The sequence below is a fragment of the Rhineura floridana genome, chromosome 8 (genome assembly GCF_030035675.1).
Source record: "Rhineura floridana isolate rRhiFlo1 chromosome 8, rRhiFlo1.hap2, whole genome shotgun sequence".
NCBI lineage: Eukaryota > Metazoa > Chordata > Lepidosauria > Squamata > Rhineuridae > Rhineura > Rhineura floridana.
In genome coordinates, this window is record NC_084487.1 from 113,171,222 (window position 1) to 113,184,586 (window position 13,365).

Sequence of the window (13,365 nt, forward strand, 5' to 3'; positions counted from 1 at the left end):
ATAAAGAATAATGGAAAAGAGCAGAAAGAAGTACTGTTCTACATTTCTGCTGAGAAGATCTCCTGCCTGGACTTGCCACAAAACAGTTACTTAATACCCCAATATTTAAAGGGACAAAGTGGCTGGCTCCAAATGTATTGCTTTTTTAGTTCTTTTATTTAAAATACCTTTAGTCTGCCTTTAAGGTGGCTTACAGAATAAAATAAGGACAACAACCATTCGTTAAGATTACAAATTAACAATTCATTAATAAAAGCCAGCTATCATAATAAAAAACACCCTGCTCAAAAATATAATCCATTACAAAAATGCAGCTAAAAGCCATGAAAACACAACTCAAGAAAAAGCCAAATAAAACAAATGGATTGGGGCCTGACAGATCCCAGACGGTAATACATTCCAAAATAGGGAGCCACTGCAGATAAGTCCCCCTCCTAAAGACCTGCCTGCCCAACTAACTGTTCTCAGATGTGATCCTACAGAAAGTTGTTATTGAGGTCAATATGCTTCTTTGGCTCAGATTTAAATATATTGACATTTCATAGTAATATTTCTGCTCTCAATTATTTTCAGGTTATAATAATTACAACCTACAGAGTGACTTGAAGAGAGCTCTCATAAATATAAGGAACAAACAGAATTGCCTCAAACTGCCTGAGTTGTTTCTTTTTCCTTGATATGACTGGGGTTTTTTTGGTCAGTTATAAACACTGATATATTTTACTCAAGTTTTCTTATATTTCTGAAATTCACTTGCTGGAGCAAACCAGAAGCAAGGCAACCTGCCTTCTCTCCTTGATATTTATTCTAGTATTCATGTTGATTTAAATACAAGATAGGACACAGCGTGGGCTGGCACTTCATTTATTCTCTGTGTGTCATCAAGTGATACAGAAGTAAAATGCCAGTAAAATTCCTTCCCAGGTTGTGTCAACTATTAAATTCAAAATACTAATATTTGTACCTCCACAAATGTCATATACATGATATGCAATCAATAATGTCTCACTGGCAGTCTGCATAGGCCAGACTGAACAATGTATAAGAAAAAGGATTAACAGATATAATAAATCTGACATTTTTTTAAAAAACCCACAAAAATTCTGTGGAGAAAACTTCAATCTTCCTGAGCAATCTGTCAAGGATCTCAGATCAGTTGTCCTAAAATGGAACATCTGGATCATGAGGTGTCAGAACAAAAACTTACCCAAAAATCTAAGTGTGTAAATGAAGGCTGAAACTGACACCAGGGTGTGTTCTTCTATTGTGACTGAAAAAGCATTAAAACACATGCATTCTCCTGAATCATGATGGATTTTGGTTTACCAAACATATGGATATTGCTTCATATTAAATTTGTGATATTTTGTATGGGGTATGTTCTGTAAAATACCGTCTTGTTAAAGACTGGGTTCTCTGTGAAGGAAAAAAGGAGGGAAGTTTAGTAACAGTTTGCATCTACTGAACATCACTGGAAGTTTACAGAGCTATCCTGCTTCTAGTGACTTTTTATCTGAAGGTGGCAGAAATGAAAGAGATGAACTGAGCAGATTAAGCTTTTCCACTACAAATCTTGACATTTCACCTGTTATTAAAGATGGCAACTAAAGGACTCAGAGACAACGGTTAAATTTCACACATCGATTTGAACAAAGCAGAACATTCTTATGTTGTAGGCTTGTAGTCAGGGCCGGTTCCAAAGGGCGGCCAGGTTGGGCACTGGCCTGAGGGCCCCGCAGCTCTAGGAGCCCCTGGGGGGCCCCTGAGGGGCCCTCTGCTCCCCTTCCGCGATCCCGTGGATCGCAAGACGAGCTTCTGAACCGCCCGCCATCCCCCGCCATCCCCAGCACTTCACCTACCTTTCTCTGCTGTTCGCGCAGGGTTGCCATCAATAAAGATGGCGGCCGAGGTTTCTGTAAGGGACTGAAGCCTCTGCCGCCATCTTGGTTGATGGCAGCAATGCGCGCGCTGCATGCCATCAACCAAGATGGCGGCAAAGGCTTCAGTCCCTTACAGAAACCTCGGCCGCCATCTTTATTGATGGCAACCCTGCGCGAACAGCAGAGAAAGGTAGGTGAAGCGCTGGGGATGGCGGGGGATGGTGGGCGGTTCAGAAGCTCGTCTTGCGATCCGCGGGATCGCGGAAGGGAAGCAGAGGGGCCCAGGGCAGGCTAATGCCCAAGGGCCCACGCATTCCTGGAGCCAGCCCTGCTTGTAGTACATTGTAAAACACAAACAACGCAGTTCATAAAGCCTATCAGGCTTGTGGCCTAGCTTGCAAGTGATAAAGCAATAGCCATGTAGGTGATGGGGAGGAGGTGTGGTCACGAACAGACTGGAACTCAGACACCAGATGATGTGAGATGAAGCCAAGGCAAAACAGATGCAAGGCAAAGTCAGGTTAAATAGGTACAAGGCAAAGCAAGGCAGGCACATGACAAGAGAGTCTGTGTTGCTACTCAGTACAATTAGTTGCTCAGACTGAGGGGCTAGCCCAGGGGTGGCCACTCCATGGCTCTCCAGATGCTGCTGAACTACAGCTCCCATCAGTCTCCGCCAACACAGCTCATGGTCAGGGATGATGGGAGCTGTAGTCCAGCAGCATCTGGAGAGCCACGGAGTAGTCACCCCTGGGCTAGCCTAAATGTTTTATAGGGTATGGTGCTTTTTTATTGGGCTGGGAGCCTAACTGACTGGACTAAGAGTACTGGTGGCACAGAAGGAAAGGTGCCAAAGACCAGTTGCTGGAGGCCTGGTTTGAGATCCCACCCTCTCAGATGGCCACCTTTAGAGTTGTATCCTCTCCCTCACGTTAATATATGACTTTGGTAATTACCATGGATGTGGCAAAGTTTGTCAGTAGACTTTTTCCCTACATGAATACCAAATCATGACATTAATCTTGCCAAGCAACTTGCTCAGTCACACATTCCAAGACCAAGAGACACAAAGAGAAGCCCACACATGCACAATATTGTTTGTTCTCTAGTTTCTGGAGTACAGAATCATGCAAAGTATTTTTCCCTCATGAGTAACATAATACTACTTCCTGGTCTTTATATGCCTTGGCAAGAATGTAGAAATACTAAAATAAAGAACTACATTGGTCCTCTTTTCATCCTAGAAATGAAGAAATCCATTGGTCCCCTGCAACATCAAGGAAAACAAAAACAAGTGAAAGATAACACAGTGACCATCTCCTGAGTCAATGAAGAGAAAACAAAATAACTAAGGGTGAGATTTCTTCTTACAATGCATTTTGTGTTGGGGTTCCATTGTCTGATTATAAAATCCACACCTACTGTGCCAGTCATGAAGGGTGTACATGTCCATATTTTGTAGGTTTTCCTATCCAAATACAAGTGGTAAACATGGCTAACTGGTATTAAACAGACACTAGAGGTGTCTAACTGTGCACTACAATTGTGCACTTTAGCCAATTGTTCTCCCAATACCAACATATCTATGAGGAATGAACCAGGCTGTAAGGAGCTGTTGACAGGTGACTCCAGTCTTCAGCCCTTCTGGCCTCATCACTGCCAAGCAGGAATGCCGTCGAGCCAGAAATGGAGATGGGACGGGGATGGGAGTGTCAGACCCACCCTTACTAGCAGATAAAGGACCAGACAAACAGCAAGAGGGGGAGCAGCAGCCATATAATTGCAAAGTTGCACAGCCTAAGTAGGCTAACAGCTAGAAGCCTTTGCCACTGGGGAAGGAGGGCTAAACAAAAGAGAAGGCAGTATTCTGGATTCGGGGAGCGGGAAGAGGTCAGGCTGAGACTGTGAGTGACAAACTCCACAGCTCTGTAGAGGGGGAGAATAAGCGAGAAAGTAAACTTTTTATTATTTGAAACTTAAGTTCTTGATGATAACAGGCTCTTCTCTAAACCTCTGAGTCAGCTTGGGACACCGAAGGAACCTAGGCTGCTGAAGGTTGCCAAGCCCTCTTAAAGAGAAAGAAAACTGTAACACGCATATTCATCCAAAAACATACAAAGAACAAACTATTTTCTGGTATAAATTCACAAAACCCAGCAATGACCATCTAGCTTCTTTGGTTGCATTTTCAATTAGCATGATCTTTTTATTCCACTATGAAACATGCCACCACCATTCTACTACTCAGCAAAGTTAAAGAGCTTTTATGAAATATTTCAGGGAGAGATGGAGTAATAAAAATTGAGATGGCTGGAAACATTGCCAAGCAGAGGGTCTTTGAAACGGAACAGAAAGATAAACAGCGAGAGTTGGAAATTGAGAGAATGAGAATGGGGTTTGAGGAGAGGGAGAAGCAACGAACATTGGATGCAGAGATACAGGTGGAAAAGTTAAAATTTGAAAGAGAGAAGTTTCATTCTGATGAAACAAGAAAGGACAGAAATGAATTTTTTGTCTTAATTTTGTTTTTAAATATGTTTTCATATTGTATTGTACCCACACCTGTATTTTAATCTGTTTTTATCTTGTTGTACACCGCCCTGAGAGCTTGTCGCTAAAGGGCGGTCTAAAAGTGCAATAAATAATAATAATAATAATAATAATAATATGATAATTAAAGTCTTCTTTGTTAAACATGCATTGTGGCATTTAGAAGGCACATTTTGGAGGATAGCAAGAATGGAATTAGGGTTCACTAACTTTGTGTTCTATTGATTTATTTAAGTCATTTATATATGATTTTATTTTGTGGGGGAAGCGGTTTACAATCTAGATTAAAACATGAAACAAAAGATCACAAAATATTAAAAGAAAACATTACAGGTACAAGTCAAACACAAAAGACACATTCAAAATAGCATACTTAACAGGGAAATAAAGAATTATCTTAAACATAAGCATTATGAATAAAAAGGAAATACAAAAAATACAACAAATCCCTCAAAATAGCATAATTAGTAATTAAAAATAACTAAAATACTTATGATTAGGAAAATATTTCTTCAGAGATGCAAAACTACATTCAGTCGTTATACAGAAGTGCTTGGCCTGAAGTATATACTGTGGAAGGTTACACTGCCAATTAGTCATCATGTTATACTGTAATATCACACCAAATTAATTAATTATTCTATTGTACATTATTGAGTACAGAAATATATTTCTCCAACACAATAAATAGTAAAAGAATGTGAGGCTTTGCAAGCTTCACAGTGTTGTACACCACAAAGCAACCTGCTCTAAGTGACAGGCAGTTTGGAGAGGGTGTCATCAATGGGGAGCAATGCCATCCAGTCAAGGGGCTCATGTTTAAGAAAAGAATGTAAACTTTAAAGAAACCATTATTTCTCTTTAAGAAATCAGCTGTGGGACAAAGTCTCTGTTCATTAAACACACTTTGTCTCATCTATGCTTCCTCCTTCAGTTCCATGATTGCTCTAACTATTCAGGCAGAAGATCTATACATCCTCAAATTAGTACTGGAGCAATGACAGAGAAGGGAAGCAATGTAGAAAGCAAGCTAAGGCAGGCCCTGACAATCAGTAAAAATACTACTATCTGACATATTCTACAACTACAACTTAACAATGTTTGGTCCAGTGAAGGCTGGTGGCTCCAGTTGTCAGTGGGGTAGTGAATCTGCTCTGGGTTTTAGAAAGCACTTTGGATAGTGCCTTGAAAGTTCAAACTAAAACCTGGAGCGGATTTGCTGCCCCACTGACATCAAAGCCACCAGCCTCCACTGGTTTGGTCCCTAAATATGTTCTGAAAGAAACCATTTGTCATTCATTGTTTTTCACATAAATTATTATTTATCAAGAGAGTGTTTATTTCAAGCTAATCTTGTTTTGTCATTGAATATTTTTCCCATAGCACAAACACCGCTTAAAGTAACTTAACACCATGAACACACCTTAAAGCAGCCATGGGGTCTCCAAATGTTTTGGACTACTGCTCTTATTCCCTAACCACTGGCCATTCTGGTTGGGGCTAACAGGGCACCAGTTTGTAGAAGCATGACTGCCCAATGTTGATTGCTAAGGGAGAGAATTAGGATGGTGAGAAATCACCTCTCCACTGGTCTCTTTTGGTGGAGAGAAGCACTGCTAATGAACAGTGGCTTGGCTGCAGCAGTCCCCAACTTTGCCCAAATGGGCAGTAAGCTAACACCAGTGGTTGTCCCATTTCCAGTAACCAGCAACAAATCACTGAAATGGAGTGTTTGGGGGCAGTGTAGTGCATGATCCTCCCACAAATCTGTTCCATCTGCTTTCACATTAATCTGTGAATCCCTGAATATCTGCACAAAAATTCACATATAAATAAGAATTTAAATATGTGTTTTCTCTCAAAATATGTAGTTTAAAATGTATTTTGGTATTTTCTTGAGCCTAGAACTGTGATGGAATATTCATGTGCAAAAGCCTATTAATAACTAAGTTCCAATCGGATAACTACGTTTTGATCCTCACATTTGTCCAGGAGGACGGATCAGGTTAGTTCGTCATGGAATTCATTACTGACCGAGTTTCTGAAGCATCTCGAGCCTCAGGTCTCAGTCCCACAGCCCATGATGTTTAGGACCTAGTTGGAATAGTATAGCGTGAACCAGACCTATGTTGGAATTGGCAGAAATAGGGGTGGCTTTCCCCCCTGAATATCCTTAGAGGGGAAGTTAAATTATTCCAACAGTTTTTTCCTCAGAAAATTCTCTTCTGAGAAATTTCCTCTCACTTAATGTTGAATGAAACTATATTGTTAGTTCCTACTGATGGATGAAGGAACCAATGGACTAAGAGATGAGGACTAAAAGGAGTAGAGTCTTAGCCCATTGCTCTATTCAACAGTATTAAAATAATATTAAAGTATATTTAAACCTGATCCCAGATGCACTCAAAATTCAGGGAAGGTGAAACTGTGGAGGCCATTTCACCAGATATTCTCCAGGGAATGACTGAAATTCTCTTAACAGTTCATGAAGCAAAGCAAACACACACACACACACAAAATCCCCCCAAAATCTGCCAGAAAATTATTTTCTGAAAAAAATCAGGCCAGGCTTACTTTTCTTATTACCTTATTAGAAACATTGCCTGTAAGACACTGGTGGTTATAGCAACCGTCTACACAGCACCAGACGATGCTTAGACTGGAGTGTCACATCCAGTTAACATAGCATACATTCAACTACAGTTTAAGAACCAAATAAATTTGAGGAGATTCCAAAGAGATAACCCGAAAAGAAATCATGTTTAGAACACATGACTTAGGATGAAAAGTCGAAGGAGCTGATTTTAAATAAGTTAAGATGGAGTATTTTTAGAAATGATAAAAACCAACATTTCCTACAATACAGTTCACAACATTAATATAAATCTGCCACCTCATAATGGCTTGCTCCACATAAAGTTACAGTGTAAATTCATCCTCAGAGAACATTAATGCTTGGGTGACTGATGTCACGTTTTCAAACATCTAGCAGGTTGTCATAAAGAAGATACAAAGCAAGTGTTGATTGCAACTAGTGAAGGCCAGGCAAGAAACAACAGGTACAAATGGAAATAGAAAAGGTATGTTCTCCAGGGAAATTTTGATATGTTCTTCCCTGACGTATTTAAATGGAGACTGGATAAGTATCTCTTGGGAATTTTTTGAGCCCAGGGAACTCACAACATATTTCAGGTTCCAAATAATTCTAAGGTTGTAGTCTACTCATTTGTAGCAAAGTAAGTACTGCTTTGTATGAAATTTCTGTTCATGGTGCCCTAAATGTAATTACAGATGATGGCTAAAAAAATGTCTCAACAGCTATTTACAGCAGTTAAAATGGTTTGTCCAGCCTAATTTGCATGCACAGTTCTTGTAGTGGAAAATCTGAAAAAATAGATTGCTTGTGAAGATAAACAGATCTATACGATTTCCATGTAGTAGTACTTACTAATAGTACTGACTTTTCTCTTTCAACCAGACTTTTAAGTTGAGACCTATCCCAGTCTGCGTCTGTGTTAGAATTGCTTGTTAATGTTTTTTAATAATGTTTTTAACCCTTTTTAAAAGGATGTTTTTAAAGCTTTTAAAAATGTTTTTAACATTGTTTTGTTTTAATGTATTTTAAGGTCTGTTTTTATGATGTTTTAAAGTGTTTTAGCACTTCTGTTTGCTGCCCTGGGCTCCTGCTTGGAGGAATGGCGGGATATAAATAAAATAATAAATAAACAAATAAATGATACACTAATTACCATGGTTCTAATAACACAATCAGAAATAATGACTGAATGACTGTTCACTGTTGTATATGATTCCAAGAGGACAAAAATATCATTTTACTAAGAAAACAACTGTTCTGATGCCTCTTCCCTCTCCTTCTCTCTCTCCCCCCCCCCAAATAGACATTGGCTTATTTAAACTGGCGACTACTTAACTGGCACAGAACTGCCCCTTTGCAAAACAAATCACATCACAATATTCATACTCCATCTCTCTTAACAATTGCCCCCAGCACTTCATGTTGTACACATTTAAAAGCTTAGAATCTGAGCACACTCTGCAGATCTCGATGGAAAGAAAGGGCAGCCCAGGAGTCAAATAGGCTGCAAACAACCCACCCCTACCCCCACCCCAGGCACATACTTGTTATTCTCAATATCATCATCAAAACAGATATTATATACAAGAGAAGCAGAAAGAAATACATGATGCGTCAAGAACTGAGTAACTACACATAATTACTAAGCTGTAATTAAACAGCTTTCCCCCCTCATTTCTTATATACTTTATAAAATCCACAGACAAAGAAAACTCTCTTTTTTTCAGCAGCAGAAATGAAAACTTAAGAGCCTACCATTTTCTTTGCACTCTTCGGGAGGTTTAGCCTTTTTCGCAAGTCGTGGATCGAGCCATGATGTTGTCTTTGTGTTATGGCTGAAAAGAAAAGAGATCACCCCAATCAGACACATACTGAACGGAATCAAGTTTATTCCTTCCGATACAGTGGGGGAGGGGAAGAGAGAGCTTAGTGCAAAATTGCAATCGATATACTTAATTTGCTTACTGGTTCTAAGTAGACCTGGAGGAGGTGTAAGAGTGATTGTGCAAGGCAGCCTCTAAATTTGGCAGCTTCAGCTCCCTGTCCTCAAAGCAGCTATTTTTATTAAAATCAACCCGAATGTTGCCAAGTTAGCCTAATTGAAAATGCAGAACTCATCCAGGGCAAAAGGAATGCACAGCGTTCTCTGGCTGAAAGGAGTTGCAGCCAACAGCCTTCTATATCCATATGCTGGAGTTTGGGTAAAGAATTTATTTTAGTCCTAAAGGAGTAATAAATATATGGATATTATTTCTCAACAGCCACACTGGCAGAATAAGATACAAAAGGAAGTGTGCCTCAGTGTAGCCTCCGTTTTCTAACTGGATGATTCATGACACTTTGATTAACCAATTGTTATCTATTCCATATCTAATTCAGCTCCCATGATAAAAGTACATTTTTCAGAATTGAAAATAATAATGTGGTTCATTCGTCTAAGGGCAGAATAGCATTGTCCCTCAGGAATCAGACTAAACTGGTACAAAACAGTTCACAAAGAGAATAGTTTCCCAAATAAAAGGTTATTTATAACAGCTAAGGATCTACTTAACAAGTTTATGAAAAATGTTTATCCTTTTCTTTTTACAGCCAAGTGAATTTGAAGTCAGATAGAAATATAAAATTTAAGGAATATAAGGATTGTAAGCTAGAAAGGAGAAACTGATATTTTTTCCATAAATTAAAAGATGTCCTTCTTCTCTAACACACTGACTCTCATCCTTTCTCCCTCTTTCACGCATAAAGTGACAGTCCTTTGTAATGCATGTTTTATTCATTATTAGGAGACTGTTCACTTTGTACTGTTTAGTTTACATATTGTTGAATTATTAAGGTTTTTATTTATGTAGCATTTTCTGACTAATTTCAAAATATATGTAAGCCATTTGTTGGAAAGGGTAGCGCTGATGGTACAAGGATCAAGATGCTCTGTCAAAATCCAGATACACTGCTCCTATTGATTTATACTCACGGCTACAACAGTGGGACAGTCCTAGAAGGAATGAGGGTCCCCATGGTTTTAACTGTGACTGTCACTGCTGGTTTTCGTTAAGATGATTGTTTTATTTATTTCAACAATATATATGCTGCTTAATAGTATCTAAGTGGTGTACAGTAGGGTTACAAAATATGTCATAAAATCAGTGAATATTAGCCATACAATCAGAACACTTACTTAAAATGTTTGCTGAAACAAAAAGGTTTGCACAAGCCATGGAGGCTAAACAGGGAGGGGGCTTGTCTGATCTTAGTCAGGAGGGAATTCCACTAAATTGGGCTCACAATATCAAACACAGGACTCTTGGATATGAGCCATGTATCTGAGCCATGGGGGACCACTAACAGAGCTTCCGCTGAAGATACATGATATTTTTGCCTGCTACAATTTCAAGTCCCTGTATTTTCAATAGTGGAATAAAGCTCAAACTGCAGAATTTGGAGGGACATTTCCTTCCTATAACTCCTAATTACTGCATGCTAGCTCTACATGGTGTGAAAAGTTTATATTTAAAAGACATAGAAGAGTCATATGTCCTCATCCATATTGTCTTTCTAATTATCGGGAGGAGACCAATTACCATCAGTACTTTTCATTGGCCTGGTTTGCATGTCATGGAAAGCCAAACTATGGCTTATTGGGAATGCACAAATATGCTGGCTTCTAGAGAGAAGCTCACTCCTGCTTTCTTCCTCCCTGGTCCTTTTAGCTCAGTGAGGCATGGCAGCTAAGGCAAGGTTTGGCTTAGCATGTAGTCTGAACCGAGGATCATAGCTAAGCTTTTTTCTCCTGCACTAGAATCAAATAATCCAACTCCTGCTGGCTATCAAGAGCCCCAGGGCTATATCCAATGCTGCTGCTCTGCTGGCACAAGGGACTTCCATGCATACAACAAAACTTCCTCTGCTGTCAGCATCAGCCCTCCTGCATGCCCTCAAAATCAGTTCAGGAAGGTTGGGGGACCCTCCAAAGGAAATTTTGTGGGTGTGCACAGAGAGGAAACAAGAAGTCCTGTTTTGAATACAACAGGGACATAAATAGGATCATATTTGGAAGAGGAAGGTGAAAAATAATAAACATCACTCATATTTTACACTGTCTATGTATGCACTGTGGATATGTGCATGTGTCCTAAGTATAGACATTGTTTATTTGTTATTAATGTTTATATCTCTCTTTATAGCTCTGAAAGGCTCTCAAAGCAGCTTATAAAATATTCTTAAAATAAAAAAACCACATTCAAGTTTGATATCAGGAACAGAAATAATATGGTATCCCTATGGTGCCAGGATTATTCAGGTGGCATTTCCTGCCCTCATCCTTGTCTTCTCTGGTGTTGCCCTTCAACTTCTGCCTCCTAGGCAGCAAAGTTCACTGACGACCTCTGAGGCAAGGGAGTGGAGCTGAGCAGCTGAAACGAAAGTTGTGTGAAAAATGTCCCTGTCCACAATTGCTATTATCTGTGGGTGAAAAGTAAATCCCCTTTAGGGCCAGGTTGACTAGTGGTAACCTTGACATTTCCCCCCCTTCAGTAATGTACAAAATGCCTACTTGCAATTATTGAGCACTACACTGTGTTGTATATGTTTTCTGATTGTGACACTGTTGACAGGACTTTGTGGAAAGCTGGTGTGTAGATGGCTCTTACCTGGCCTTCTAATTTCTTGTATACCCCATGCGTCTTCTCTAAGGTTCAACTCATAAACAGACATGGCTAGGAACCATACATTATTCTTTATATCATCTGTCTATTTACTTAAAATAGCCACAACACATGACTAATATCTGCATTTTCAAATATTGTATCCTGGATTGTTTTATCTGGCTGTTTTTATTAAGGTTTCATGTATGACAAGTGGCACCTGAAACAAAACATGCTAGTCTGCCTTTCAGTCATTCCATTCCATTCCCTCACTCACCTGGCTTTCTGTTTTTCCTTACAACAGTCAGTCAGCATACCATGGCAACTGAGGACACTCAGAAAAATTGAGCTTATTTATGATCAAATAAATAAAATGAAATATTCCTACAACTGGCAATGCATATGTTGAGTTATCTGAATTTCTTATTATGCTGTCTTTTCACTTTGCAGATGCACTTGGAAGAAGAAGGATTTTCAATTAAAAAAAATTAAAAATGGTTGCAAACAATTTCTGCTTATGTAAATTCCACAATACTGTGCAATTCTCTCCTCCACAGCTCCCTGCTCCCTTTCTTGGCTAAATAAAAGCAAACTGTTCACTCTGCGGTAAAGAGTATGAGCAATTATAACCCTGAAGCTTCCACTCCTCTGAACTCAGAGCACTCACTTACATTCTACTTCCAGACTTGCATTCTACTTCCAGACTGTGCTTTTAAAAGTTTAACCTTTGCCAATCCAAAACTTCAATTACAGCAAATTCCTGAAATAGGAAAACCAAGAATTATTTTCTAAATGTCACCTTCTGCTCACCCACTCATTCAAGGCATTTGTGCCACTCATGCACTCATTCAAGGCGATCTATTCAATGCATTCATTGAAGGCAAATTATCACTGGCAGAGAGGATGGAGTGGAAGGATATAAGAAGAGTACCCAGAAAGAGGTGATTATTTCAGTGCCATTAACTTTTTATTTCCTGGCTGGCTACTGTTCGGTCAGCCAAGAATCCTGCTTACCTCATCACTAGTAAAATATCTAGTAAAACTCAACTCCATATAATCTCTTATAGCTTGATGATTATATTCACTAATTAGTTTGGAAGGAATCTCTCTACAGCTGGGGTAGGGAACCAGCCTGTATTGTCATCTGGCCCCAGAGCCAGTGGGAGCCATACTTTGTTCTGGGCCCTTGTGCAAAATACATTTTAAGGGGCCCCATCCAATTCACTGTGATTGTACACCAGTATCCAATTAAGTACCTTCTGATGGGAGATGGAACACTATTATGAGAATAAGAAATTTAATTAAATATGAAGTACATAGCTTCAGACAAAATTGTTGCATATGAAAATTTGAGAAGATTTCTGGGTTTGGTGGGCTCTCGTGCACTGCACACCCTGTGCATCCTATATGGCTAGAGAAAGGAAGCCTTTTTTTTTCTTTGACACCACCACTATCACCTTCATCACCTCATACTACCACTCAGAGCAGCACAAGGATCCTGGGTGGCTGTTTTATCAGGTTTCCAATATAGACCATGGCAAGTCCGTATCTCATATGGTCCTTAGAGGGGTGAAGGTAGTGATGCCTTTCCTTTTTTGCAGTCCTGACTGTTGCAGGGTAGCATTAGGGAGCCCAGAGCAGAGGAGGAGAGAGCTGAAATGGCCAGGTGGACCTGCCATCTCCAAAAACAAGAGAAAGG

General features: G+C 39.6%; 1 protein-coding gene across 24 annotated transcripts in view; it reads right to left on the minus strand.

Annotated features, from left to right (window-relative positions):
• The window catches only part of MAGI2 (membrane associated guanylate kinase, WW and PDZ domain containing 2), a 1,014,264-nt gene that overhangs the window by 351,632 nt on the left and 649,267 nt on the right, over positions 1-13,365 (minus strand). For all 24 annotated transcript variants that reach the window (XM_061582129.1, XM_061582109.1, XM_061582110.1 and 21 more), the window contains one exon: positions 8,782-8,861. In XM_061582129.1, coding sequence (XP_061438113.1) covers positions 8,782-8,861 — 80 coding nt within the window. The remainder of the gene's footprint in view (positions 1-8,781; positions 8,862-13,365) is intronic.